Source organism: Tenrec ecaudatus, chromosome 10 (genome assembly GCF_050624435.1).
Source record: "Tenrec ecaudatus isolate mTenEca1 chromosome 10, mTenEca1.hap1, whole genome shotgun sequence".
In the NCBI taxonomy this organism is placed as follows: Eukaryota; Metazoa; Chordata; class Mammalia; order Afrosoricida; family Tenrecidae; genus Tenrec; species Tenrec ecaudatus.
Genome location: NC_134539.1, coordinates 139,267,696 through 139,292,638, shown reverse-complemented (window position 1 = coordinate 139,292,638; position 24,943 = coordinate 139,267,696). Strand labels below are relative to the sequence as shown.

The window sequence follows — 24,943 nt, the reverse complement described above, 5'->3', positions numbered from 1 at the left end:
GCCCCCATTTGTTCCTTTTTTCTTTTGGGTAAATGTTTCCACAAAATATTGTTTATTTTATTTTTCTATTGTCAAATGCACACCAAAAATTATCAGTTTTTTAAAAAATATCATCTTAAAGTGTACAGTTCAGTGGCATTAAGCAACCTTAACATAACCACAATCGAGTTCCAGAACTTCTCATACCGTCACTCAGTTTAACTCTTATGCTTATTTAGTGCTTTTCAGTGTGTATTACTTAAACCTTATTACATGGTAGGAGTTATAGAAGTCAAGCCTCGCTTCTTATTCTTAAAGACTTTGTAGTCTAAAAAAGGAATCAAATAACCTAATATTTATGATAAAGCATAGCAAATTGTGTTAGATCTCCTTCTAAGGATTTGTTGCCAAACCCAACTCATTGCCATTAAATCAATTCTGATGACAATCTTGTAAAACAGAGTAGAAGTACCCCTTCGGGTTACCAAGACTGTAAATCTCTAGGGATTTAGAAAGCCTCATCTTTGAGTATCTGGTGGTTTTGAACTGTTGACTTTTTAATGAACAGCTTAATGTATAACCTAGAACAACAGGGCTCTTAAAAGATTTGTTAATTTAACTAGAATTTTATTTATACTTTGAGAGCAAAGTAACTTTTTGTTAGGCTAACAGTCAAGTGTCATGTCATCCTTCATCCTATACAATTAATTTAGGCAAAGTTGAGTTTTTTCGATTTTTTTACTTCGGTCAATCCAGGACTCTTAAGTCTTCATGCCCTTCATTTTGTAACCAGAGGGAATCAGAAAATTGATATTTTGATGAAAGCCAATTTATTAACTCTTCCTTTTTAAGGGAGCAGAGAAAATTATCAGTACTGAACACTTCCCTCTACAACTATCATTAGTTGAACTGTTTTGTCTTGTCTTTATTGCAGTGGCAGCTTGCATAAATAGGATCAAAGAGAGCATTACAGAGGCATGTTTATTTCTCTTGGCAGATCATTTGGAAGCTGTTAATAGAGTGGTGATAAATGTTTACCAGTTGTAATCAAACCAGTATATTATTACCATGAGCTATTATGTATTATTTGTATTACTATGACTTATTTTGTTTAGCATTAAAAATTCTGTACATGAACATTCATTAAATACAGCATGGCTTCTATGCTTACAGGATACTACAGTGTTCCTGTCTAGGAAGGAGTTGGTGTTCCAAATGGCTGGTGTGTTTTAGCAATTTCAGTGTTTGTCGTGGAAGGATAATTCAGATTACTAGGCCTAGACTCATAATAAATGATTCTTGTAGATTAAAAATATCTGAATTTATGGCCTAACTTAGGTACATTTATAAAAGGAATGTAAAATTAAAAATAGCCTCTAGTTTGATTAGGCTTTAATAATTTTGACCTGTATTGCTAAAAAATAACTATAGTCTTCTTTTTTCAGGGTAATCACTTTGATCAGTATGAAGAAGGACACTTGGAAATTGAACAAGCGTCACTTGATAAGCCTATAGAATCGGTAAGATGATCAATGTTTAATTTTGGGACATAGTTAGCGAGGTAGTGTTCGTGTGACACTTGATGTGAATGAAATTAAATTTACTAATTACTGAGAGTACAGTTTAGAGTTACTGCATGCCCTACAATAATCAAGTAGAGTTTGGGATAGAGGATAGTATTTAATATGTTGGGAAATTAATCCAAAGAAATCTAAAAGCAAATTAGACTTTTGGATAAATATTTTGGTCCATACTGATATTCTATTAAAGATAGCAAGTTAAAATTTAGTGTTTTTATAATTTAAAGGAGTGAAATGTATTTTGATCCTTTAATAGCTTCACTTTTCTTGGGCAAGGCAATTGTGTGGAATGCTCCCTTAGAAACAGTTAAGAGTTAATACATTTTACTCACCAGACTCATATGGAACATGGCAAATTTGATTTCTGTAACATAAGAATTGTCTGGTGTTGTAAAAAATGGATCCTTTCTGTCTTTTCACACAGCATTTGGAGATTAATAGTGACAACAGAATAAACAGATTTTATTCTTACTTAAAACAACAACACAGAATGCTCCCCCCAAAAACCCAAGCCTACTAATTTTTTAACACTATTTTCATTTTTAAAAACTCATCATTTTAAATTACAGTCTGTTAATAAGTTGTCTAAACTTGTCAATATTGTCAGCAGTTAGTATTTGTGCTTAAGTGTACATATTTAATAAGAATTTTAGTGGTATGATTTAAGTGGAAATAATAAAGAGGGAATCTTAATAGTCAAGGCAAGCCTCTTCACCTATAGGAAATACTAGTTTCTCCTCTCCTCTCAGGAAACAAGGCAATTTAGAGAGTACAGATATTTTAACTGTAACTTTCATTTTCAAAACTGTAACATAGTAAAGGATCAACATATATTTATGTTCCTAATTAGGTTGGTGTTGTGTGTGTGTTTGTGTGTGTGTTTAGATGTTTACAGAAATTTACACAACTTGGGGTGTTCGACATTTTTCTTCCACAGCAGTTGGCCCATTTTAGCTAAGCAGCCATGATCTGGTTTGTATTGCACGGTCTGCCTTTTTTTAATTTTTTCTCTAGGGTTTCTTTCTCCCCCACCTTCCCTTCTTATTTCTGTTCTTCTGGTCCAGTGAACACTGCATATAGTACTTTCTGTCTTAATGTGCTGGCATGATGCTAGACTTAGGCATGGCAGTAATTGATGACGCATGTGATAATGCTGCAGAGGGAGAAATCACATCTGATGCCCTAAAAAAGCCCAGTCTTGTGTTTTGACATAAGGATAAAATGCCAACTTTGCTAAATTAAAAACAATTGAAATTTGTGCCTTGTCCCATTCCATCTTGGGGATGATCACAAGGTTGGATTTTATAATACAGTCCGCAAACTATCACTATTTTGCACTTGAAAAATAAATTAGTGTTTAATTTTAATTTAAATGCTCTTTGGGTCAGAGTTTAAGATTGGATCTGTTAGAAGCAAATCCCCAGTACTGCATTCTGTAAGGTACATGATTGGTTAGTATATTTGTACAGGTTGTAATTTTGGGGCTACTTTGACTTGACCATAGTAGGAAATTTAGGCTAAATTTACAGCCTAGTGTTCATTATTAACCACCAGGCTAGCCTTTAAAGATTTCTGAAGAATTCAATACTGTGTCAAGTGAGGGTAATGCTATTTCATGTCTCATACTTGGTTGATAGGAAATTCACTTTCTAGTACATGTCATAAATTGTGGCACATATCAAAGAGGAACAATTCTGACTAGTTATTGTTGAGTAATCTCAGGGAATTTTGAGTAGAATTAATATGCCTATTTGCTAAATGGAATTATCTTTTCCATTTAAAATAGCAAATAATATACTTAAGCTGAATTTTTGAAATAAATATCTGTTCAGAGATGTATAATATGTAACTCTGGACATTTATTTATGGAATGTACTTCTGATACATATAAAATTACACATTGTGTGCGATGTGGTAGTTTAGGATCTAACAGCAGGAACTTTGTACTCATACTTTGTGTTATGGAAGCAGGGCACGCAAGATAGGAGGGATCTTATCTACCAAATCATTTAGGAATAGAATTTAAAGAGACTCATAAAATGACTGGCACCAAAGTAGCTTGTGTTTCCTTCTTCCTTTCCTCAAACAAAAGTCCCCTCGCTCCTAAGGAATGCCCTCCAAATGCTAGTGTTTATTATTACATGACTGGCTGCCTACATTGAGCTGTCTTGCTCTTAGAGGGAATGGCGTGGCTTCTAACACATGAAAAAGTCTGTGCTGAATTAAAATCTTTCTCTGCAGCAATATCTATTACGAGGTGCTGACTGTTTTGCTACAGCATGCAACTCAAAAGTGGCTGGAAATATGCAGCTTTGGGAGTCTACAGATCATTTCAGGAGCTAAAGGTCTAGTCATTTTTTTTTTAACAAGGTAATCTACAGCAGCTGGTAACCGTGGAAGTCTCTGCACAGGTTTGTGCCAAGGATATCCCTGTATGAAGGGTTATTGTGAGTATAGGATTAAGGTCTCTTTGTTTTGAACTAGGATAAATTTGATGCATATGAGAAAGATGAAAAATGAGATATAAAAATGCTGCACTAGTACATTATCGTTTTAGTGAATTTTTAAAATCTAATTTTTATAGTGAGATGTATGTTAACAGGTATTTTCAGTTTCAGTAGGCAAATGTTGGAGATACATCAAAATTCATCCAGCAGGTGTAAAGAATTTAATAATCTTGTTATAAAGTCTTATTTTTCCCAACCAAATGGCTTTCAATAAAATGTAGTGATTAAGAAAATTTTTAATAAAATTGTCAGAAAACTTGATTATCTGAATGTAAAGAGAAGGTAGAAAACATTAACTTTTGACTTAGTACAAATAGTGTTTTTGGAATTTTAATTTTAAAAGTTGCTACTGCTTTGAGAGTTTTAGATCTCAGCCATGATCGTTATAGACTTTACACACTTAAAGTTTAAAATTCAGTGAACAATAAGTTTGATCTACAGCCATAAGCCAACTGAGAACAAACACTACCATACTTCCAAGAATTAGTTGGTATGATTTTGGGTATGTGGTCTTTTTTACCTTTTATTATAGAAAACAGATGCAAAATGGGTCAATTATTTTAAGCTATGTAGAAAGCAAAATGTTTGCATCATAGGCTTACAAAATACATGGTCATCAAAAAAGAAAAAAATACATTGTCATTGTAAAACTACCCATTAGCTCATTAATTGGCCTTTCCTGCCTGACTAAAATTCTGTCTTAATAGTTTTTGGGTTGACCAAACAGGTTTTAACAGTTAATGTAAGTTTTCAGACTTCAGTTGAAGCTGTTTAGCTTGTGCATCTAGGGATTTAGACGTATGTGTATAATTAGGATTTGTCATGTATATCTGTTTAGATCTGTGGACTCCACTAGTTCCAAACTGTAACTCTATGAGACTGCTAATTTGACATTTAGCAGTGACCATATGTGGTCTGCACTATAAATAATGTGCTTCTTGGAGCTGAATGATGTAGCATTACTATGTGGCTTTTCTCTCCAGTCTTCATTGTGCCATCTGTAGTGAGCTAGACAATTTTTTTTGGTGGGTGGGGGGGATATTTTTGCAACTTCTTGTTTGCATGGGTTCACCTATTAGCATTCGGTTCTTGCTTATAGATTCTTTAATACACAATCAGCAAAGCTTACAATCCACTCAAGAGTCCTATAATTTTTGCCACTGTTAAACATGAGCTAATTAGTGTAAATTGATTATAACTGTCAACTAAATGAAAATTCAGTGGGGAATTAATACTTATCCAGTCACTGACATATTTGTTAGTATAGTGTTCTCTTGAGATGTGCGCCATGCCATAAAATACCGTATATATTCGAGTATAAGTCACCCCGAATATCCGCCGAGGCACCTAATTTTACCACAAAAACGGCATTAAAAATGTGCTGGAAAACTCAGCTTATACACGAGTATATATAGTAGATTTTTACTTATATTTTGATAGCTGGCACTATACAGATTGGTGGTGCTATTGCTAAAATGTTTCTTCATTTTGAGAGAGAGATTTCCTGAGAATCTTTCTGCTTGGTGTTTAATTAATAAAATATTGGAGAATGGCTAAAACAATGAGGTGGTGTTTTTGTTTTAATTGCTTTCTTGGAGCGCCTTGCTGGTGTAGTGGTAATGTGTTGAGCTGCTATCCACAAGGTCAATGCATAATTTAGTTAGAAACCACCAGCTGCTCTGAGGAAGAAAGATGGCGCTTTCTACTCTGTAAAGTTACCATCTTGGAAACTCACTGGGGCAGTTCTACTCTGCCTGTGGGGTCATTTTGAGTCAGCATGGATTTGATGGTAGCAATTGTACTTTTCAGCATATTATTGGTAGTTTTTACCACTTCTTGCTTTCAAAGATCTTTCTGTTTAAAAATTGTATTCTTTCTCATTTTTATAATACATATAATAGAAGGGAACAAAGGATAAGAATGTGTCATTTTAATTATACATTTGAGTTTAGAAATAGAAAAGGTAAAGGACAATTTAGGTAATCGTAGGTGAAATAAAAGTTTGGATTTCAGCTCACTCGGCTCACAATGTAACCAGAATTAGAAGAACTCTATATTCAGCCAAAGATATTGCTTACACTGCCACGAATTTGGGATTTTGAGCACAAGAGAGAAACAAGTGATTTGTGGGAACAATTATGTGGAAAACTGACTTCTTGCCTACTACCAGGGCCAAAGTTCAGTGGCCATATTAATTAGCCTGAAATTAGGATTTTTAAAAAAGTTTTTTTGTTGTTGCAGTTTTTCTGCATGCTTTGAAATTATAAACAGCTATCACTGTCATGTCTTTTTGGTAGTTTTGAACCTGTCTGTGCTAGAAACAGAAAATGTTTCAACTTATTTTTGCTCCTATGAGATTACAATTAGACTCCCAGTAGTATATTTCACTTGAAAAACTGGAAAGATTTTCTAGTCATTGTTATAATGACAAAAAAAGTAAGTACCCTATATACTCGTGTATAAGCTGAGCTTTTCAGCACATTTTAAATGCTATTTTTGTGGTAAAATTAGGTGCCTCAGCTGATATTCGGGTCGGCTTATACTCAAGTATACACGATACTTAAAAAAACAAAAACCTTTTTTAGAGATAAATTTTGTGCTCATTGCTTTTATCTGTGTAGATTATCCACTTGAACCAGTCTAGTGTATTGTTGTAACAAGCATCTATGGGAATAATTTGAAAAAAATAACCCTAAGCAGAGAGACTAAATTAATCATTTTCCCAGGCTGGCAGTTGAGAATCCTTTGTTCCTTCACACTAAAAGTTTAATAAACACTTGAACATTTAGAGATAAACAACATCTACTTTTGTCTTACATTGTTACGAGGTGCTCTGGTGGGCCTTCCCTGTTTATCCATCATCCTTGAGCCTGCTTAGATGTTTTTTTTTCCTGCTTAGATTTTTGAATAGCATTTGTAAAACTCTTTTTCTTTCTTGGTGACAAAGGGGACCACATTGAGTACTAGCCTTGTTAGCAGAGTCACAGCGCTGTCATTTTTCTTCAAAGAGCAGGAATGACAGGAAAGGCCCAGGTTTTCTGTATTTGTCATTTGCTCTAAACTACAAGTTTGTGATTCCCCTGAGAAAAAGAGACTCTGTGAGACAAGCTATTGTTTTTGTTGCCTTGGTTGTTATCCGAAGGGCTAAGAGTGGCATGTTCTTAACTTTACTATAACCCTCAACATTTTGTTCTCTATTCATATTCGGGAAAGTTAGCTTACTTAAAAAACCGTTTTCACCCAAAGTTTTAGTAGAGAAATGCCACTGCCGTTTTCTTTGAGAAGGTGGCAGCTCCTCTCTTGAGTGGTTTTGTAAAAGTGGTGCTAATGTGTATAACCTTAAGTTTTTCTTTTTTTCTTCCTTTTAACATATGCTTTTCCTTTCACTGTTGTCAGTCACAACACGCTGCTCTTGACTCTCTCAGCTGGTCTTGACTCGTGAATTTACTTATGCTTTCCCTCTTCTGTAATCAATACATTACTTGCAAGCAGTGAATTGAAAACAAGACAAAAACAATAAATAAAACGACCATTAGTGATTGGACAGTTTCTTACTTTGTGTTACATTTAACTGTTCTTTTGACAGCCCAGTTTTTAAAGCCAGGTTCGTATGGAAATGCTTTCACTCCACTTGCACTGCTTTTGGAAATAGCATACTGCTTCATCTGTCTGTTTATTTTAGTGCATTCATGATATAACACAGTTAACATAATGTCTCATCTCTACTTCACTAAAGATTGAGTTTTCTTCAATAAAAAGAGGAGGCAACAGTTTTTGTCAGCATTATTTAATGCCTGAAATCTCTGTGCCAAATAGTTACACTAGCCTGTGAAAGATGAAACATTAGCTTAAGTAAATCACGCAATCTTAGCATCATTTTGCTATCCTTTTCCATTCTAGGATTACTCAGTTGTAGAAATTATGTTATGAATTTTATATGCAGGTAAGTTTGTTTTCATAGTAATACGACAAAAGTTTTTACCTTTTTTCATTTTCTGTTGTTCCTTATACAAAGACATAATTTCTTTGATAATAAAGTTACTTATAAATGGGTAATACTAATTCGTGATACCTTTCCTGGTATTTCATTTGGGATGGAAGACGGGAAGAAGAGGAGGCAGCAGTTTAGGTTTATGTTTTTGTGAAGTCTAATAATGGTGGAAGACATTTCTAGTAACATGAACGTCATCTCCTGGGGTTACACATACCATAGAGTTTTATAGTAATTATTCTTTTTAGCAAAATTAATTTCAGGTGACCTTTTGAAGACTAATGATTTTTTAAATATACTTATTCCTCATTTAGTCGCATAGTTAGGTTCCAATATCAGGTCATTATGTGAAAATTGGGATGAGAAAATGGAGAATGACTACATCACTACATAACCGTCAAACCACTGAGAATCATGGCCCAGTTCAGTTGACATTTAACTGTAGACGCCACAAGCCAGCATTACTGTCACTGTGCAGTTGTTAATGTGCAAACATAGTTGGATAGATTTTTGGTTAACTGATCAGTGAAGAGCAGTTAGTTGTATATATATTTAAAATAGTATCTTTTGTCTTAGAAATACTTTTTGTCATTTGCCTGTTGGTTTTGCTTTTAAAAAGGTATGATTTTTGTCTCCCACTCGATAGAGTTAAATAAATTATTGCTTGTCGTAATTTTCACATGTTGTCAAAACTTTGTTGGAGAGAGTTATTTTTTTCTTTTTTGTTTTAAACAGAACATTGGGGAGACTTAATCATCTTAAGTACATGTAAGAGAGATAACAATAAATGAATTGTTTTCTTTCCTTTATGACTTGAAAGATCATTTTATCATTGGATTATGAAATTAAAAAGTAACAAGTAGCTCATGGATTTTAATGAAAAGGTTTGGGGTTTTGCTACTTTATAATTAATTTGGGGAAATAGAAGTATTTTCAAATGGCAATGCTAGATTGATATAAATAGAATTATGTGTGATGAATACTTTGCTTATATTATTTTTTAATGTTTTCCATTGGACAGGTAGCATGACGTTATCTGATACAGTTACGTTACGTTAGCTTTGCCCTGATACTTCACAGTAATTGTCAAAATGAAAGAATTGGATAAAGGCTGCAGAGATTTCTGAGGCCTATTGACGCCTTATATGAAAGCTGACATTTAATTGTTGTTCCTGAGGTGTTTTCATGCGATTTGAACTCCCTCCTTCATTTATCCAGTGTGCTCCCAGGAAGATGAGACATTATGTATGTTGGTCCTACCCCACCCCTACATGCACTAATGGTTCTTTACTGTTAACTTACTGCTAGGCCTGTTTCATTCTAACATGTTAGCATTTTTGTTAGATTACATGTTGAAATGCATCACTCAGTCTGTGCTTGAGCTCATTTTATTTTTCTGTTTAATCAATTTAATTTCTTGTTTTACTAACCTCACTGTTTTTCAGTTTAATATTGGCTGCATGCTAGTTAAATATTTATTTATATATATATTTTAAAAAACCAATCAAGTCTAGCCTGGATTTTGCTCTGATTGTGTTTTCATTTCTAGTGGTGGGGCAGTCTTACATTTACAACTTACTTTGTATCATGAAAGCCTGACACATAAACAAAATAGCTAAACACAATGTAAATTTTGTTTAAAAAGAAATCAAAGCGGTGCTTTCTAGGTGGTGGATATGATTGTACTTTGATTTTATGCTTTTTAATGTTAGTTTTAAATTTCATAAATGTATTCCTTCCCCTTTTCCTTGTTCTCCTTTGTAGTGTGAGGTACAAAAGTTGCCCAGTACACCATCAGAAAGGACCTGTATCCCATATGTTCTTCTCATATAAAATACTAGCCAGCATTTCTTTTTACATTAATGTCTCTTTTATTGGACACATTTACCCTATTATTAGCACCTTTTTGCATGCATATATGTAGAATTATCTCTTGCTCATCACCTGTTTAAATGTCACTAGGAAGGGAAGAATATATTATTGGAATATTTTTGGTTTGTCTCTCTGTTCTGTCTGTCAGGATAATATTGGACACCGCTTACTCCAGAAACATGGGTGGAAGCTGGGCCAGGGATTGGGAAAATCTCTTCAGGGTAAGTTTTTTATATTTAGGGGGTGGGGCGGGGTGGGGCGGGGAGAGAATACAATGTTACTGTTTTTTATGCAGATCTTGTGCCTTATTATGTTTGTTGCCTTTTAAAAAAGTGTTTGGCATTTCCCCCCCTTCTGTTTGCTTGTGCCCCCTCTAGAATAGTCCTTTTTTCCTATGACTGTATTTTATGTCACGATGAAGCCTCCATGTTTGCTAATAACTTGACGAGTAAGTTGCTTTGTTATTAAAACTTCAGGTCAAAGTTACATGTGGCTCATCCGGTTTTTAATTTTTATTTTTTTTGGTAGTGGATTAAGTAAAGGGGGAGTGAAGTAAAAGGGGAGTACATGAGTGTGCTTTCTTTGTGTCATTTAGTGACTTTGTATTGTGGTCTTCTGTATTATAAAGAGAACTATTGAGCAGTAGGCTGTAAATATTGCCCTGCTGAATTCGCCCTGAAGCTTGTGATTGTTCTGAACGTTTTGCTCTATTATCAGAAGCCATGTGGATGGTGGAGAGAAAAAGTGACCCTTGTGAAAAGCAGAGATTTCCTAGTGCTCAGAGGGAGGCCATTTCTCAGATTCCAGTCAGGTTCTGGAAAGTGTGTGATAGATAATGTGATAAAGTTTCATTGCATTTATTTTTTCTTTTATGTATATGAATCATTGAGGTAAAAATTACTAACATTTCTGCTTCAGAGTTCTTGCTAGTTCGAAACCAACAAGCTCTATTCATTTTTGAGTTCTCAAATTTAAGAACTACTGATTGTTCTTTGCATGGTGTGAACACTACCTCTGACAGCTAGTCTTGGAAGGACTATTTTAGAAAGGGATCCTGTGGGTAGAGGACTGCTAATGTTAACTAGTTCTTTGCACAGTGTGAATGTGGAAAGCTGTAATCTGTGTATGTTTGTAAAAGGAACGAGAGGATAGAACATGAAATAAGCTTTTTCCACCATTTTAACTTTTGCTTTTTAAATTATTCTACAAATTTTTTTCTTAGGAGATGCTTAATAAATTTGTTTCGAATGAGCATTTAATATTAAACATAAAGTGGACACAAGTACTTACTGTGAATAACACAAGGAACACTATAGTTACAAACCTTTGGATGGAATAGGCCACAGATTTTGTAAGAGTCTAGATGAGGGAGGACTGAAGTGGAAAATGAATTTTTTAAAAATTCATTTTATTGGCGGCTCCTACAACTCTTATCACAATCCATACATCCATCCATTGTGTCAAGCACATTTGTACATTTGTTGCCATCATCATTCTCAAAACACTTGTTTTCTACTTGAACCCTTGGTATCAGCTCCTCATTTTCCCCCTCCCCATCACCCCCTCCCTCATGAACCCTTGATAATTATTATTTTGTCATATCTTACATTGTCTGACGTCTCCCTTCACCCATTTTTCTGTTGTCCATCCCCCAGGGAGGAGGTTATATGTAGATCCTTGTAATTGGTTGCCCCTTTCTACACCACCTTCCCTCCAACCTCCCGGTATAGCCACTCTCACCACTGGTCCTGAAGGAATCATCTGTTCTGGATTCCCTGTGTTTCCAATTCTTATCTATACCAGTGTACATCCTCTGGTCTAGCCAGATTTGTAAGGTAGACTTGGGATCATGATAGTGGGGCAGGGAGGGGGAGGAAGCATTTAAGAACTAGAGGAAAGTTTGTTTCATCGTTGCTATACTGTACCCTGCCTGGCTTGTCTCTTCCCCGTGACTCGTCTGTAAGGGGCTGTCCAGTTGCCTACAGATGGACTTTGGGTCCCCATTCCATACTCCCTCTCATTCACAATGATAGGATTTTTTGTTCTTTGATGGCCTGATACCTGATCCCTTCGACACCTTGTGATCACACAGGTTGGTGTGTTTCTTCCATGTGGGCTTTGTTGTTTCTGAGCTAGATAGCCACTTGTTTACCTTCAAGCCTTTAAGACCCCAGACACTATATCTTTTTATAGCCGGGCACCATCAGCTTTCTTCACCACATTTGCTTATGCACACACATTTGTCTTCAGCGATTGTGTCAAGAAGGTGAGCATCATGGAATGCCAATTTAATAGAATAAAGCGTTCTTTCATTGAGGGAGTTCTTGAGTGGGCGTCCAATGTCCATCTGCTACCTTAATACTAAACCTATAAATATATGCACATCTATTTCCCCATCATCATATAAATATATTTACATATGTACATGCTTGTATTTAGACCTGTATAAATGCCTTGAAAAAGGATTCTTAAAAGAATTTATCCAGTGGTTTGCATACTTGAATATGTTGTCTCAATTTGAATGGAGATGATCACAGAGAAGAGGGTACCAAGAGGATTTTATTTTCTCTTTCTCCCTGAAACATTTCTTTTTATACAGGGATATCCAGAGGCATTGTTAGTTTCTGTAGTTGGCTACTTGGAGTAGAATTTTGGAGCTTCATAGGAGTTAGCCAATCTATTTGAATTCTAGGATTTTTTTCATTGTAATATATAGTACAACTAAAGCCTGTAGTGTTTTTGTTTTGTTTAAAGGGGCTATAAATCAATACCCACCTAGCTGTGGATGATAACTAATTTTAAATTTTATTTTATTTTTTTGTGTGTATCCATTCTTTATTTCAAGTATTTATGAAATACCACTAGGCTCTTCCCCAGGATGCGAGTCCAGATGGCCCCCTCCAGAAACTTGGAAGAGGCTAGGCACACAAGTTTACATGACAGCGAGCAGCCCTTTAGCGCCTGCTTGACCGCAGAGGAGCCAAAGGAAGGGACAGCAGGCAGGGGCGGGTGGGTGCATATCCGAATCAAACTTCAGTTGCCCTCGGGGCCAATCTTGTGGCAGCACAGAAATGGAGGCTGTGTGGGGAAGGTTCAAGTACAGCACAAGGGACCCAAGTGTCCAGGGGGGCTACACCCCTGGCTGGGGTGCCATTAGATCAATGTCGCTCAAGTTCCTGGCCAGCCAAACGCCTGCTGCAAAAAGTCCCAAGATGAGGATCAAGTTCCTCTGGAAATCATTCCTGTCGCTGGCGAAGCGGTAGACGCCCCGAAGCCAATCGCCCACGTTGTCGGGGATCTCGGGCGCCTCGTTTGCGGAACCCCGCAGCGCTCGCGCCGACGCCGGTGGAAGCCATGGCAGCACCTTCGCGTTCCGCAGCGGGCTCTCTAAATTTTATTTTTAAGAACACTTTAGAACTTTGGTTCTCTTTAAACTTTGAGCCATTTGAAAGATAGAATTAGCTTTTATACATATGTTACTTCTATCTCCTCTCATGGCAGTAGGCTTACAGTAAGCACTTAGTGACTCATAAATCTATTATTTTAAAATACAAGGGAGATATGAAGCTTATGTGCTTTGAATGGCTAAAACAATATTTTCACTCTTCAAAAAGAATGGAACCTTAGTTTTTTGCCAGCAACGAGGCCAAGTTTAATAGTCTCATAAATGACTATCTTCTAGCATGAAATTCAACACAATGTGAAAAGCATTGTGCTGGTTTCTTTCACTTACTTTTTTTCTTTCTGTAATACCAACATACTTGTCCTAAAGTAGGAACACATTTATGGTTTACTGAGGCAACTCATAAAAGATTGTTCACTGTACCTAACCACCGAACAAAGCCATTGTCCCTCTAGTGAAAATAATAATGCTCCTCAGTATTGTACATACTTGTTATTTCATGTAATTTCTAGATGTGTAGTTTTGTAAGAGTTCTCTGCATTTATTAGTTTATTGCCAACGTGTTCTGTTCTCCTTTTTATTGAATTGGAATTTTAAAATAATATGCATCAACCCACTAAATCAGCCTACTGGTCTCTTTTGGTTTTTTAGTTAAATATTTAAAATGATTTGACCCTTGCAAGGGTATATAAACTGTACCAGTCCTTGGGGCTAGTGTGTAGATATCTCAACTCATTGGTAGACTGGAGAACAGGGCTTGCTGACTGGAGCAAAATTATATATGGCAGGGTAGACAGTGTTATTTTGTACACTGGGTTTAATTTTATATTTCAAATTTATTTAAGTATTCTCATTCCGTAAATTCTCAAAAAATTAAAAAAATTATATTGTGTAGCAGGTAAGTTATCCTTGAAATTAAAAATATGCTTGTAGGAAAGATGTTAACAAGATATCTGAAAGAAGCAACACAAACACCTGTTGATAAAAAGTATTGTGAATAATTGCTTTTTGTAGAGGCCTGAGATGTGTTTAATTAGGAATAAGGCAACAGTAGATGATGGCTATTTTTGTGACAGTTGCACTAGATTTACTTCTGGAAAATTTGAAATGTAATGAAATGCTGTGCCTTAAAATCTTTATTTTGCTATGAACTATATTTAGCCAATAGGCACAGCCCAGAATGGTGTCTAAACTTCCTTTGTTTCATAGTGTCTTTTGTTGTTTTTATATATAGTCTTAAGAGCTGTTGTTGATTTGGCTAGTTCTCTGATTTCACTCAAAAGTTTACCCCAGGTAAAGGTGAATGAAATCAGATCTTTTATATTCCGCCCTGCCAGAGGGTTCAGTCAATAATAGTTAGACATCCAACAAATATTTTATGAGCTAATAGTAATATATTCTAGTCAGGCAAACCACGTAAAGTAGCTAACAAAAGTCTTGGACAGAATAGATAAGACACGGTTCCTTCCCTTCAGGTTTACTTTCTACTTGTATAAATCTTGCTCTTTAAAAAAATACTAGGGAGGGGGGAGTGGGGAGGGAGGAGAAAAAAATGAGCGGATGCCAGGGGCTCAAGTAGAAAGCAGGTGTTTTGAGAATGATGATGGCAATGTATGTACGAATGTGCTGGACACGATGTATGTATGGATTGTGATAAGAGTTGTATGAGCCCCTAATAAAATGATTTTAAAAGAATTATATGTCTTTGAAGGCTTCTTGAGACCATGGACCATGTTTTATACTTGTGTATATTCTTTCCATACTTAGAATGAAGTATGTGATCACTCTGAGTATTTAACTGACAAATTATTCTGGGTTTTCTGAGAATAGAATTTTTCATTTATTTTTATGTATTTAAAGTATTTGGTACAGGGTATGAAGACAGTATGTTGTTAATAGCATGTAGAAACATGGTCTAGGTTTGAGTTTGACATTTGTATTTCCTTTGAATAAAGGGATGTTACCACCACTTACTATCCTTAACCATAAAGGAAAATTAAAACCTTTGTCTATCTTCTCACAGAGTAGTTATGAGGATATGAAGTAAATCAAATATAAGTGAAGTCACTTTATAAAGCCTGCTAAATGCTATATAAATACTTACTGTTACTAATACCTTTTGTACATATAGTAAAAAATTTAGTCATTTTCATTAAATAAGAGACAGTTCACTTTTAGGTCTCAATCACAAAAGCATAGAAAACAAATAGGTAAATTTCTATCTTAACTACTGTCTATATCCCAGAACTAATCAACAGTAGTACCTAATGTCTGCTTAATATATGTTAGATATCTGACTTCAGGATAATTTGTGTTTTTTAGGATCTACAAGCCCCTAGGTGTCTGTCTCACTTATTCCAAGCTTGGACCTATACAATATCTGAAAAGAGCCTCAGTTATTTGACTGTGATATTATGGTAACTGGATAGAATCTCAGAAAAACCCTAATGTTGAATCCGTACCATTATCATTACCATGTAGTCATTTATGATTCATCGCAACTATGTAAGAGTGGAATTGTCCCTGTAAGTCTTTCCTGGAGTAGAAAGCCTCATCTTTCTCCCTCAGAGCGACTGGTAGGTTTGAACTGCCAACACTGTGGTTAGCAGCCCAACGTGTAACCCACGATGCCACCAGACCTCCTTTGCTCCTTTTAAATTCTAGGTAAATTGGAGATTTAAATGTTTTTTTTTTAAAATCACATCAATGAAACACACAACTTTCTTCTAGTTCTTTAATGCTTCCTTCCCCCCACTATCATGACCTCATTTCTTCCTTACAAATTGGATTAGACCAAAAATGCACAGTGCTACAGGTAACAGCCCACATCACAAGGAATCCAGGATAGATAAAACCCCTCAGGGCCAATAATGAGAATAGAGATATCAGGAGCATAAGGGAAAGGTCAGGGGAGAAAGAGGGAATTGATCACAAAGATCAACATAACCCCCTCCCAGGGGGGACAAACAACAGAAAAGTGGGTGAAGGGCGACAGAGGACGATGTAAGATATGAAAATAATCCGAAACTTATCAAGTGTCCATGAGGGAGGGAGGGAGGGCAATGAAGGGATGGGGGAAAATGAGGAGCTGATATCAAGGGCTCAAGTTGAAGACAATGCTTTGAAAATGATGATGGCAACACAGGAACAAATGTGTTTGACAATGGATAAATCTATGGATTGTGATGGGGCATGTAAAAGCCCCCAATAAAAGTATTTAATAAAAAAACAAAACAAAAAAAGAATCGTAAAATTACCAGGGTAAATAATGGGGAGCTTATGCTTTTAATAGTCTTATAATGTGCAGAGTCTTTCCAAATTAAGTTGAATGCTAGAAGCCATTAAATAAAGGATACATTTAGTTATATTTCATTTATCATTTTATTGGGGCTCTTACAAATCTTACAACAATCTACCAGGATCACCTTTAAGTGTGAAAATGTTACTCATATTAAACCACAGTGAGGCACCATTTTCCACTAGCTGGATGTAAAAGGTAAAATATTTAACCTGACCAGAACATTAGAAAACAGGCATTATATCATAAACTTAACAAAACCAGTTACAGTTGAATCCGTTTTGACTCTTAGTGACTCCACAGAAGAGAGCTGTGGTCTGCAGAATTTTCATTGGCTGGATTTTTGAAAGCAGATCTCTAGGCCTTTCTTGTGACCTGTCTTCCAGTGAACTTAAACTGTCTACCTTCCAACCAGGACTCTACTTGTATATTATAGTTGGTAAACATAAATTGATAAAACTATGAGAGCACAATTCTATGAGAGCACAATTTAGATGTATTACTTAAAGGCTGAAATGAATATATCCTGAGTTCAACTAGTCTTTTTTCCCCCCAGCTATTCTTTTATGCCTTAACACGAGTTCATAAAAAGCATGAAGTAATAAATAATCCCTGCCCCCAAAGGCATATAAAATAATAAGTTTTATGATTAATAGTATTAAGATGTGAAGAAAAACAGTTCTAAACTGGTATAAAAAACTGGGAACAAAAGGAAAAAAAAACCTGGAGAGCTTATTAAATGAAACAGCAACCTGAAGACAATATAATAAGGTAAGAAAAAAAATTTCTAACTAGGGTCCCAGTTGATACATTTATGGGTTTATTTCATGCAAAATGGGTTTGAAATATCTCTGAACTTGCAGACAAGTTCTCTCAGTAATACTCTTCTCTTAATATCATTTAAAATCAAAACTAAACTCACTGCCATTGAGTCAGTTTTAATTCACGGTGCCCCTACAGGACAGGGTAGAAAATAGCCCTGTGGGTTTCCCAAACTGCAGCTCTTCATGGGACTCGCTTTCTGCTCCCATCTTTTCCCTGCTGAGTGACTGGTGGTTTTGCACTGCGAACCTCAAGGTTAAAGCCCAACTCATAACCACTACACCACCAGAGCTCCATATTAGGCTCAATATAAACCTATAAACCGGGGAGGGTTGCCATGTTAAAAAAAAAGCCTTTGAAGTCAGAGCTAAATCAAGTTTTTAGCAGTACTCAAATGTGTGGATAGATATTTTCCCAAATCATTGACACTGTTAAACAAGTTTATGGAATGCTGTCCCTTATAAAACAAGTTTGTTTTTTTTAAAAATTACATCATTTTATTGGAGGCTCTTACAAGTCACAACATTCCGTTCATCAATTGTATCAAGCATATTTGTACATCTGTTGCCATCGTCGTTTTCTAAACATTTACTTTCTTTTTAAAAAAATCATTTTATTAGTGGCACATACAACTCTTATCACAATCCATACATACATCAATTTGTGTAAAGCACATTTGTACATTCATTGCCCTCATCATTCTCAAAACATTTGCTCTCCACTTAAGCCCCTGGCATCAGCTCCTCATTTTTTCCCCTCTCCCTGCTCCCCCCTCCCTCATGAATCCTTGATAATTTATAAATTATTATTTTGTCATATCTTGTACTGTCCGAAGTTTCCCTTTGCCCACTTTTCTGTTGTCCATCCCCTAGGTAGGAGGTTATACATAGATCCTGGTAATCGGTTGCCCCTTTCCACCCCACCCTCCCGGTTTCGACATTCTTACCACTGGACCTGAAGGGATCATCCTCCCTGGATTCCCTGTGTTTCCAGTTCCTAACTGTACCAGTGTACATCCTCTGGTCTAGCCAGATTTGTAAGGTAGAATTGATAGTGGGGGGGTGGGGGGGTGGAATAGGAACTAGAGGAAAATTGGATGTTTCATTGTTGCTACACTGCACACTGACTGGCTCATCTCCTCCCCGTGACCCTTCCGTAAGGGGATGTCCAAATGCCTACAGATGGGCTTTGGGTCTCCACTCCGTACTTCACCTCATTCACAATGATATGATTATTTGTTCTGATGATGCCTTATACCTGATCCCTTTGGCACCTCGTGATCACACAGGCTGGTGTGCTTCTTCCATGTGGGCTTTGTTGCTTCTCAGCTAGATGGCCGCTTGTCTATAAACATTCACTATTTGAGCCTGCGGTATCAGCTCCTCTTCCCTCCCCCACTCCCCACCCCCGCCCATCCTCATGACTCCTTGATAAATTACAAAAAAATTATTATTATTTTCGTATCTTACATCACTGTCTCCCGCCACCCACGTTTCTGTTGTTCTTCCCCTCGGGGATTATGCATATATCATTGCTATTGGTTAAAATGAATTTTAAGATGGATTGAGCATGTTAAAGAAATCTAGAAGCCCTCAAAGATAAGCCTAGTAGGAGCATAGGATTCTCTGGGGGAAGGGTTAGAGAAACTGAAACACCGCCTCCAGGAGTTTGTAGACCTAGATAAGAGGATGTGTTGACAAACAACAGCTTCAAATTTTGATATTTTTGTGTAATAAAGGCTTTTATGATTTTGTAGCAATGCTTTTTAACTTACCAATGTGTGAGTATATGTATATAAGGGGTCTTTCAAAAAGTTTATGGAAAAATTCCATTCTCATTTTCCCACAAACTTTTTGAAACCCTCGTGTGTGTGTGTGTGTTAAGTATTTTAAGCAGGAGATATGTGTAAATTTGTACGTGTGTATCTAATAGTATCACAGAAACTGGAACATGTATGAAAAGGAAACATGTTAGAGAAGGAAAATGCACAAATTTTCCACTAAAACAGCCCCATTGAACAGAACTTTGAACCAGTTCAGATTGGTCAGCCATCGCCATCGTAGTGAAAGCTCAACAGCCCCATTTTTAAACTGTGTGAGTGAAGCAGAGCCGTAACCAGAACAGGATACATTTCAGTCAAAGCCCTGGCATGGGAGACCCTGCAGAGGTCTACCAAGTCCCTGTGAGAACCTGAATCAGGAGACTGGGTTATTGCCACAGCTAGGGAGCGTGACACACATTCAGAGCATGTGGTGTGGTTCCTCCTTTGAGGAGGACATGGCCCATTGGCTCTGTTGTCAAGAAATATATTTGCTGTGTACCATGTACATGCCCTCGGAGTCTAAGAGGGAGACGAGGTGTCTAGTAGGGACTAGCCTACAATTTTTTGCCCATTTTGGTTGCTATTTCAATTACTCTTTGATTCACCCCCATTTTCTAAATATGGGCTATTCCACCAGTTTTGCTTTGTTGGCTAAATGAAAAGAACCAGTTTGAAGCCCTGTCATCTATTTCTGGTGTTAATAGTTTCACTGCACTAAATAAAATTGGTGCTTTGTTCTGGAAAAGTATATATCGTGTGTGGAAATCAGCATGTCAAATTGCCCTTAGTCAATTTTAATTACACAATTGAAACGTAGAAAGCTGCTTACTTAAAACTTTTTAAAAAGTGTTACCAGATAAAATGCTGAAACATTTCTTGATTATCAAACAATTAATATACTTGTTAGCAAACACGTTGTATATAGTAGCATGTTCCTTTTTGTTGACATTAGACAGTTTTTCCAAAGATCTTCTAGATTTAGTGGGACTATCTCCAGATTTCTCTATTTTTCTTTAAAGTGCTAAGTAAAAATTTTTAATTGGAAACAGGTATTTTACTTTATAGAAGACATTGACTGACAAAAGTTGCCTTTTACATTATAGTGTGTGTGGACCTTGAAACAGGCATTTTGTGAAAATATTGCGAGTGAATATATTCTATGGCTTATTTGTATATATTTACATTTGCTTGTATTTACTTGATTATATTCAAAGAAAATGATATACTGTAAAGGGAAAAGGTACTTTTAAAATTATTTTATTTCATATAATTCACATACCATACAATTCAATATTTCAATTAAGATTTACCCTGAATTGCTTTTAACTATCTATTTTAAACATGTACTTGTATTGCTATTAAAAATAGAAAAACATTTTTTAAGTTGTTTTAAAAAAATTTGACTTAGCAGAGGCAGAGTAGGGTGAGGGTGTTTCCTTTGTTAATTGTATGTTCCTACCCACAACCCCTTATTTTCATTAGGAAATAAATGGTGGACATTGTAGGATAAGGATTGTAGTAGATATGTCTCAATTATATTGATACTATGTCTTATCAATTAAACTAAACTTGAATGGACTAGAAATATGTAGTGTTACAATTTAGACTTTGTTAAAATAGAATGTTGACCTTTAAAACATCACTTATTTCTTAGAAAGAACTACTCTTTGGCTAAGAGAAATAGCTTTTCCTTAATATTAAACCAGTTTTCATTGAATTGGTTCCAATTCATTTTGACCATGTTTTAAGAACTTCATAATATTTTGATTATAATTTTTACAGATGCAAGTGGTGGACAGGCCTCTCTTACATAGTATTGCTGGGTGGATTCAAAGCCCTAGCCTTTTGGTTAATAGTCCAGTGCAAATCCTTTGTACCTTACTTTACCAACCAGGAACCTTTCCTTTTTTTTTAATACTTTCATTGGGGGCTCTTACATCTCTTATCACAATCCCTACATTCCTCCAGTGTGTCAAGCACATTTACCCATATGCTGCCATCATCATTTTCAAAGCATTCTCTTCCCACTTGAGCCCATGATGTCAGCTCCTCATTTCTTCTTCCTCCATCCTCGGCAGGAACCTTTTCTTAATAGTGAATTGACATCAATATAATTCTGAATAGAGAACCTTACCAAAGCTAAATTGTTATTTTCCTACTTTAATTTCCCTTTAGAGTTTATCTTTTCCTTTCAGAAAAAGAAATGATGCTAAATAAATACATATTATTTGTCAAATAGTGATCTGAAACCTAGATGTTTTGCACTGACCCAATAGATTAGATAATAGGTATTAGTATGTTCATTTTATAAATGAAGCAATGATATCGGGAAGATCATATTGCTACCAAGTTTCTGCCATTGAAATATAAGTCTGACCTTGAAATTTGTGTTACTACCTTGATACAGGTTCCCGCCTTGGGAAAAGTTAATATTGAAAATAGGAATGGGTTGGGAAAGACAACAAACATGCAGTGCCCCTAAATCACAAAGCAAGGTATTGATAGAAGGAGCTTGTAGCTATCTGTTCTATGACTAGGAACTAACTTGACACCCCATAACAATTCTTAGCTAAAATGGGCATTGAAGTCTTTATACAGCAAAAAATCAAGCATAATGTCAGTGACTCATGTATTAGCCTAAAAGATTCTATAGAACCTTTGTAATAGAATTAACTTAATATAAAGGGAAGAAATGAAGCACAGATAGTAAGTAAATAAAATTAAAGTTTTTTCCAGTTCACATTAAGAGCTCTCATTTTTAGGAGTCTAATAGAGAGGGGGAAGCAGGACTGCTGAACTCACTTGCTAGAGACCATTTGTGCACAGAGACCATCACAATGGAAGGACACATAAAAAGACATCAAGTATATGTTAAATTCATAGCAAAATCTTTCAAGCCTTGCTTCATAGGTTCTGCCTGCCAACCTTATGGGTAGTAACTCAATGCTTAACTGTTTCACCAGGGCTCTTTCCATTAGGATTACAATGAAGAATACCCTATTGCAGGTCTGCTCTTTAATACATGGGATTCCTATGAGTTGGAATTAACTTGATGGTGGCTAATAATCAACAACAAAGCATTTTATGCATATCATCTCATTTAATTCTTCTGACAAGTTTGTGATAAATACTGTCTTCCCATTTCACAGAAGAAGAAAATGTGCTTTAGAATTAGTAAGTCGTCCCACGATAAACAGGCAATAAACTAGAATCGGGACTCAAACCATGGTATTCCTGGCTCCAGCACCCATGTTGAACATGAAAGATTTGAGTGCTGCTCCAGGAATATGAAGTTTTATTCTGTAAGCCAAAGGCAGTATTTGAGAGAGGAGAAGCAAAGACTTTCATAACTAGCAGAGACGTTAAAGATCATTTAAAAGTTCATTTTACAGCTGAAGAAACTTAAATTAAAAAAAAAAACTTAAATTAGTAGTCCAAAATGTGTTTGTAATAGTGCTGAGACCAGAACTACAATTCTCTGATACATAATGTTTTTTGCTCTTCCTGTTATTACAGATATTTGTGGTGAAAGTACAAATACTAGTTTGATCAAAATATGCCTGAAGTTTGAAATGAAAAGCCATTTAGACAGTTGTCTGGGTATGAATTGATGAGGATTTGGAATAGAGTATTAGCAATGGAAATGGAAAAGAAAATATAGATATAAAAGATGATAAAAGTACACTGTATAGTCAGTTCATGTAAGTTTTGACCAGGAAGTTTTTATTCAGTGGGTTTAGTGGTAGCCCCTTGTAATAATAGCTAGCTCCCCACCCCCAATATAAGCTTAACATTTATTAAGCATTTGGTGAGTACTTGCACATGGATTATGTAATTGAAATTCTCTTTGATATAGATACAATACTCCTCGTAGTGGTGAAGAAATTGATGTCCTGAGCATTAATTTGTTTTTTAGCAAACAACTGAAACCTATGCTTTTGACTTATGTGCCCTAATGTGTCTTAACTTGTAGATATAACTTTTTTTTAATCAGTCAATACCAATCTTATTTATTGGCAATCTGAATTGTTTAGTCCCATTTTTCTGTGATGTTCTTAAAAGCAAATCCCATAAATCATCTCTATCCATACTTCAATATGCATTTCTTTGAAAAACAAATATAATATCAGTTTCACAACTGCCAAAGTAATAATGCTACATTAATATCATGTATTGTCAGGTTAATTTTCCCTTTTTAAAATCATTTTATTAGGGGCTCATACAACTCATCACAATCCATACATACATCAATTGTGTAAACCACATTTGTACATTCATTGCCCTCATCATTCTCAAAACATTTGCTCTCCACTTAAGCCCCTGGCATCAGGTCCTCATTTTTTCCCCTCCCTCCCTGCTCCCCACTCCCTCATGAGCCCTTGATACTTTAAAAATTATTATTTTGTCATATTTGCCTTGGCCGACATCTCCCTTCACCCACTTTTATATTGTCAGTTCCCCATGGAGAAGGTCACATGTAGATCCTTGTAAATGGGTCCCCCTTTCCAACCCACCCTCCCTCTACATTCCCACTCACACCACTGTTATGAAGGGATCATCTGCCCTGTATTCCCTGTGTTTCTGGTTCCTATCTATACCAGTGTACCAAGTCTAGCCAGACTTGCAAAGTAGAATTGGGATCATGATGGGATGGGGGGTGGGGGAGGAAGCATTTAGGAACTAGAGGAAAGTTGTATTTTTCATCGTTGCTACATCACACCCTGTCTGGCTTGTCTACTCCCCGAGACCCCTCTGCAAGGGGATCTCCAGTGGCCTACAAATGGGCTTTGGATCTCCACTCTGTACTCTCCCCCTCATTCACTATGGTAAATTTTTTTGTTTTGGAGATGCCTGATACCTGATCCCTTCAACACTTCGTGATTGCACAGGCTGATGTGCTTCTTCCATGTGGACTTTGTTGCTTCTGAGCTAGATGGCCGCTTGTTTACCTTCAAGCCTTTAAGATCCCTTATGTTAAATCTTTTGATAGCCGGGCACCATCAGTTTTCTTCGCCACATTTGCTTATGCACCCTTTTGTCTTCAGTGATCGTTTCATGGAGGTGAGCACACAATGATATGATGTTTTGTTCTTTGATGCCTGATAACTGATCTCTTCGGCAACTCATGATCGCACAGGCTGGTGTGCTTCTTCCATGTGGGCTTTGTTGCTTCTGAGCTAGATGGCCGCTTGTTTACCCTCAAGCTTTTAAGACCCCAGATGCTATATCTTTTCATAGCTGGGCACCATCAGCTTTCTTCACCACATTTGCTTATGCACCCACTTTGTCTTTCTTTAGTGGTTGTGTTGGGAAGGTGAGTATGATATGACTCATTTTTGCCTCTTGGAGAAATAGGATAATGAGAAATAAGAGGCTAAGTTAGGAAGTATTGCTATAAGATAATAGAAACCTTTATTAAAAACCTCAAGCACACCATCATCAGTCACTGAAGGATTGTAAACCGTATATAATCCCAAGTCGAAGGAGTTATTAATATCATATCCTGACTGGTGAGAATCTGATGTTCAGAAGGCTATGGATGACAGTGGGAGCCCAAGATTCAGTTGTGGAACTACATGGGGAATAATCCTCCAGAGAACTCCTTCTATCTACAATTGAGGGATGGAAGGAAAGTGGCCACTGAACAGTCTCTTGGAGAGATGAGCATA

General features: G+C 36.2%; 1 protein-coding gene and 1 pseudogene across 5 annotated transcripts in view; one reads left to right on the top strand and one right to left on the bottom strand.

Annotated features, from left to right (window-relative positions):
* GPATCH8 (G-patch domain containing 8) overlaps window positions 1–24,943 on the top strand; it is a 100,451-nt gene that overhangs the window by 29,890 nt on the left and 45,618 nt on the right. For 2 of the 5 annotated variants that reach the window (XM_075561957.1, XM_075561960.1), the window contains exons 2-4: window positions 1,425–1,499; window positions 7,653–7,670; window positions 10,078–10,150. Coding sequence is in view for 1 of the 5 variants with exons in the window: in XM_075561956.1 (XP_075418071.1) it covers window positions 1,425–1,499; window positions 10,078–10,150 (148 nt within the window). In the remaining 4 variants the exon portion in view is untranslated. Of the gene's footprint in view, window positions 1–1,418; window positions 1,500–2,496; window positions 2,532–7,652; window positions 7,671–10,077; window positions 10,151–24,943 lie in introns of those variants that run through there. The other 3 variants (XM_075561959.1, XM_075561958.1, XM_075561956.1) reach the window with 3 other exon arrangements.
* Window positions 12,978–13,285, bottom strand: LOC142458354 (mitochondrial import receptor subunit TOM6 homolog pseudogene; annotated as a pseudogene).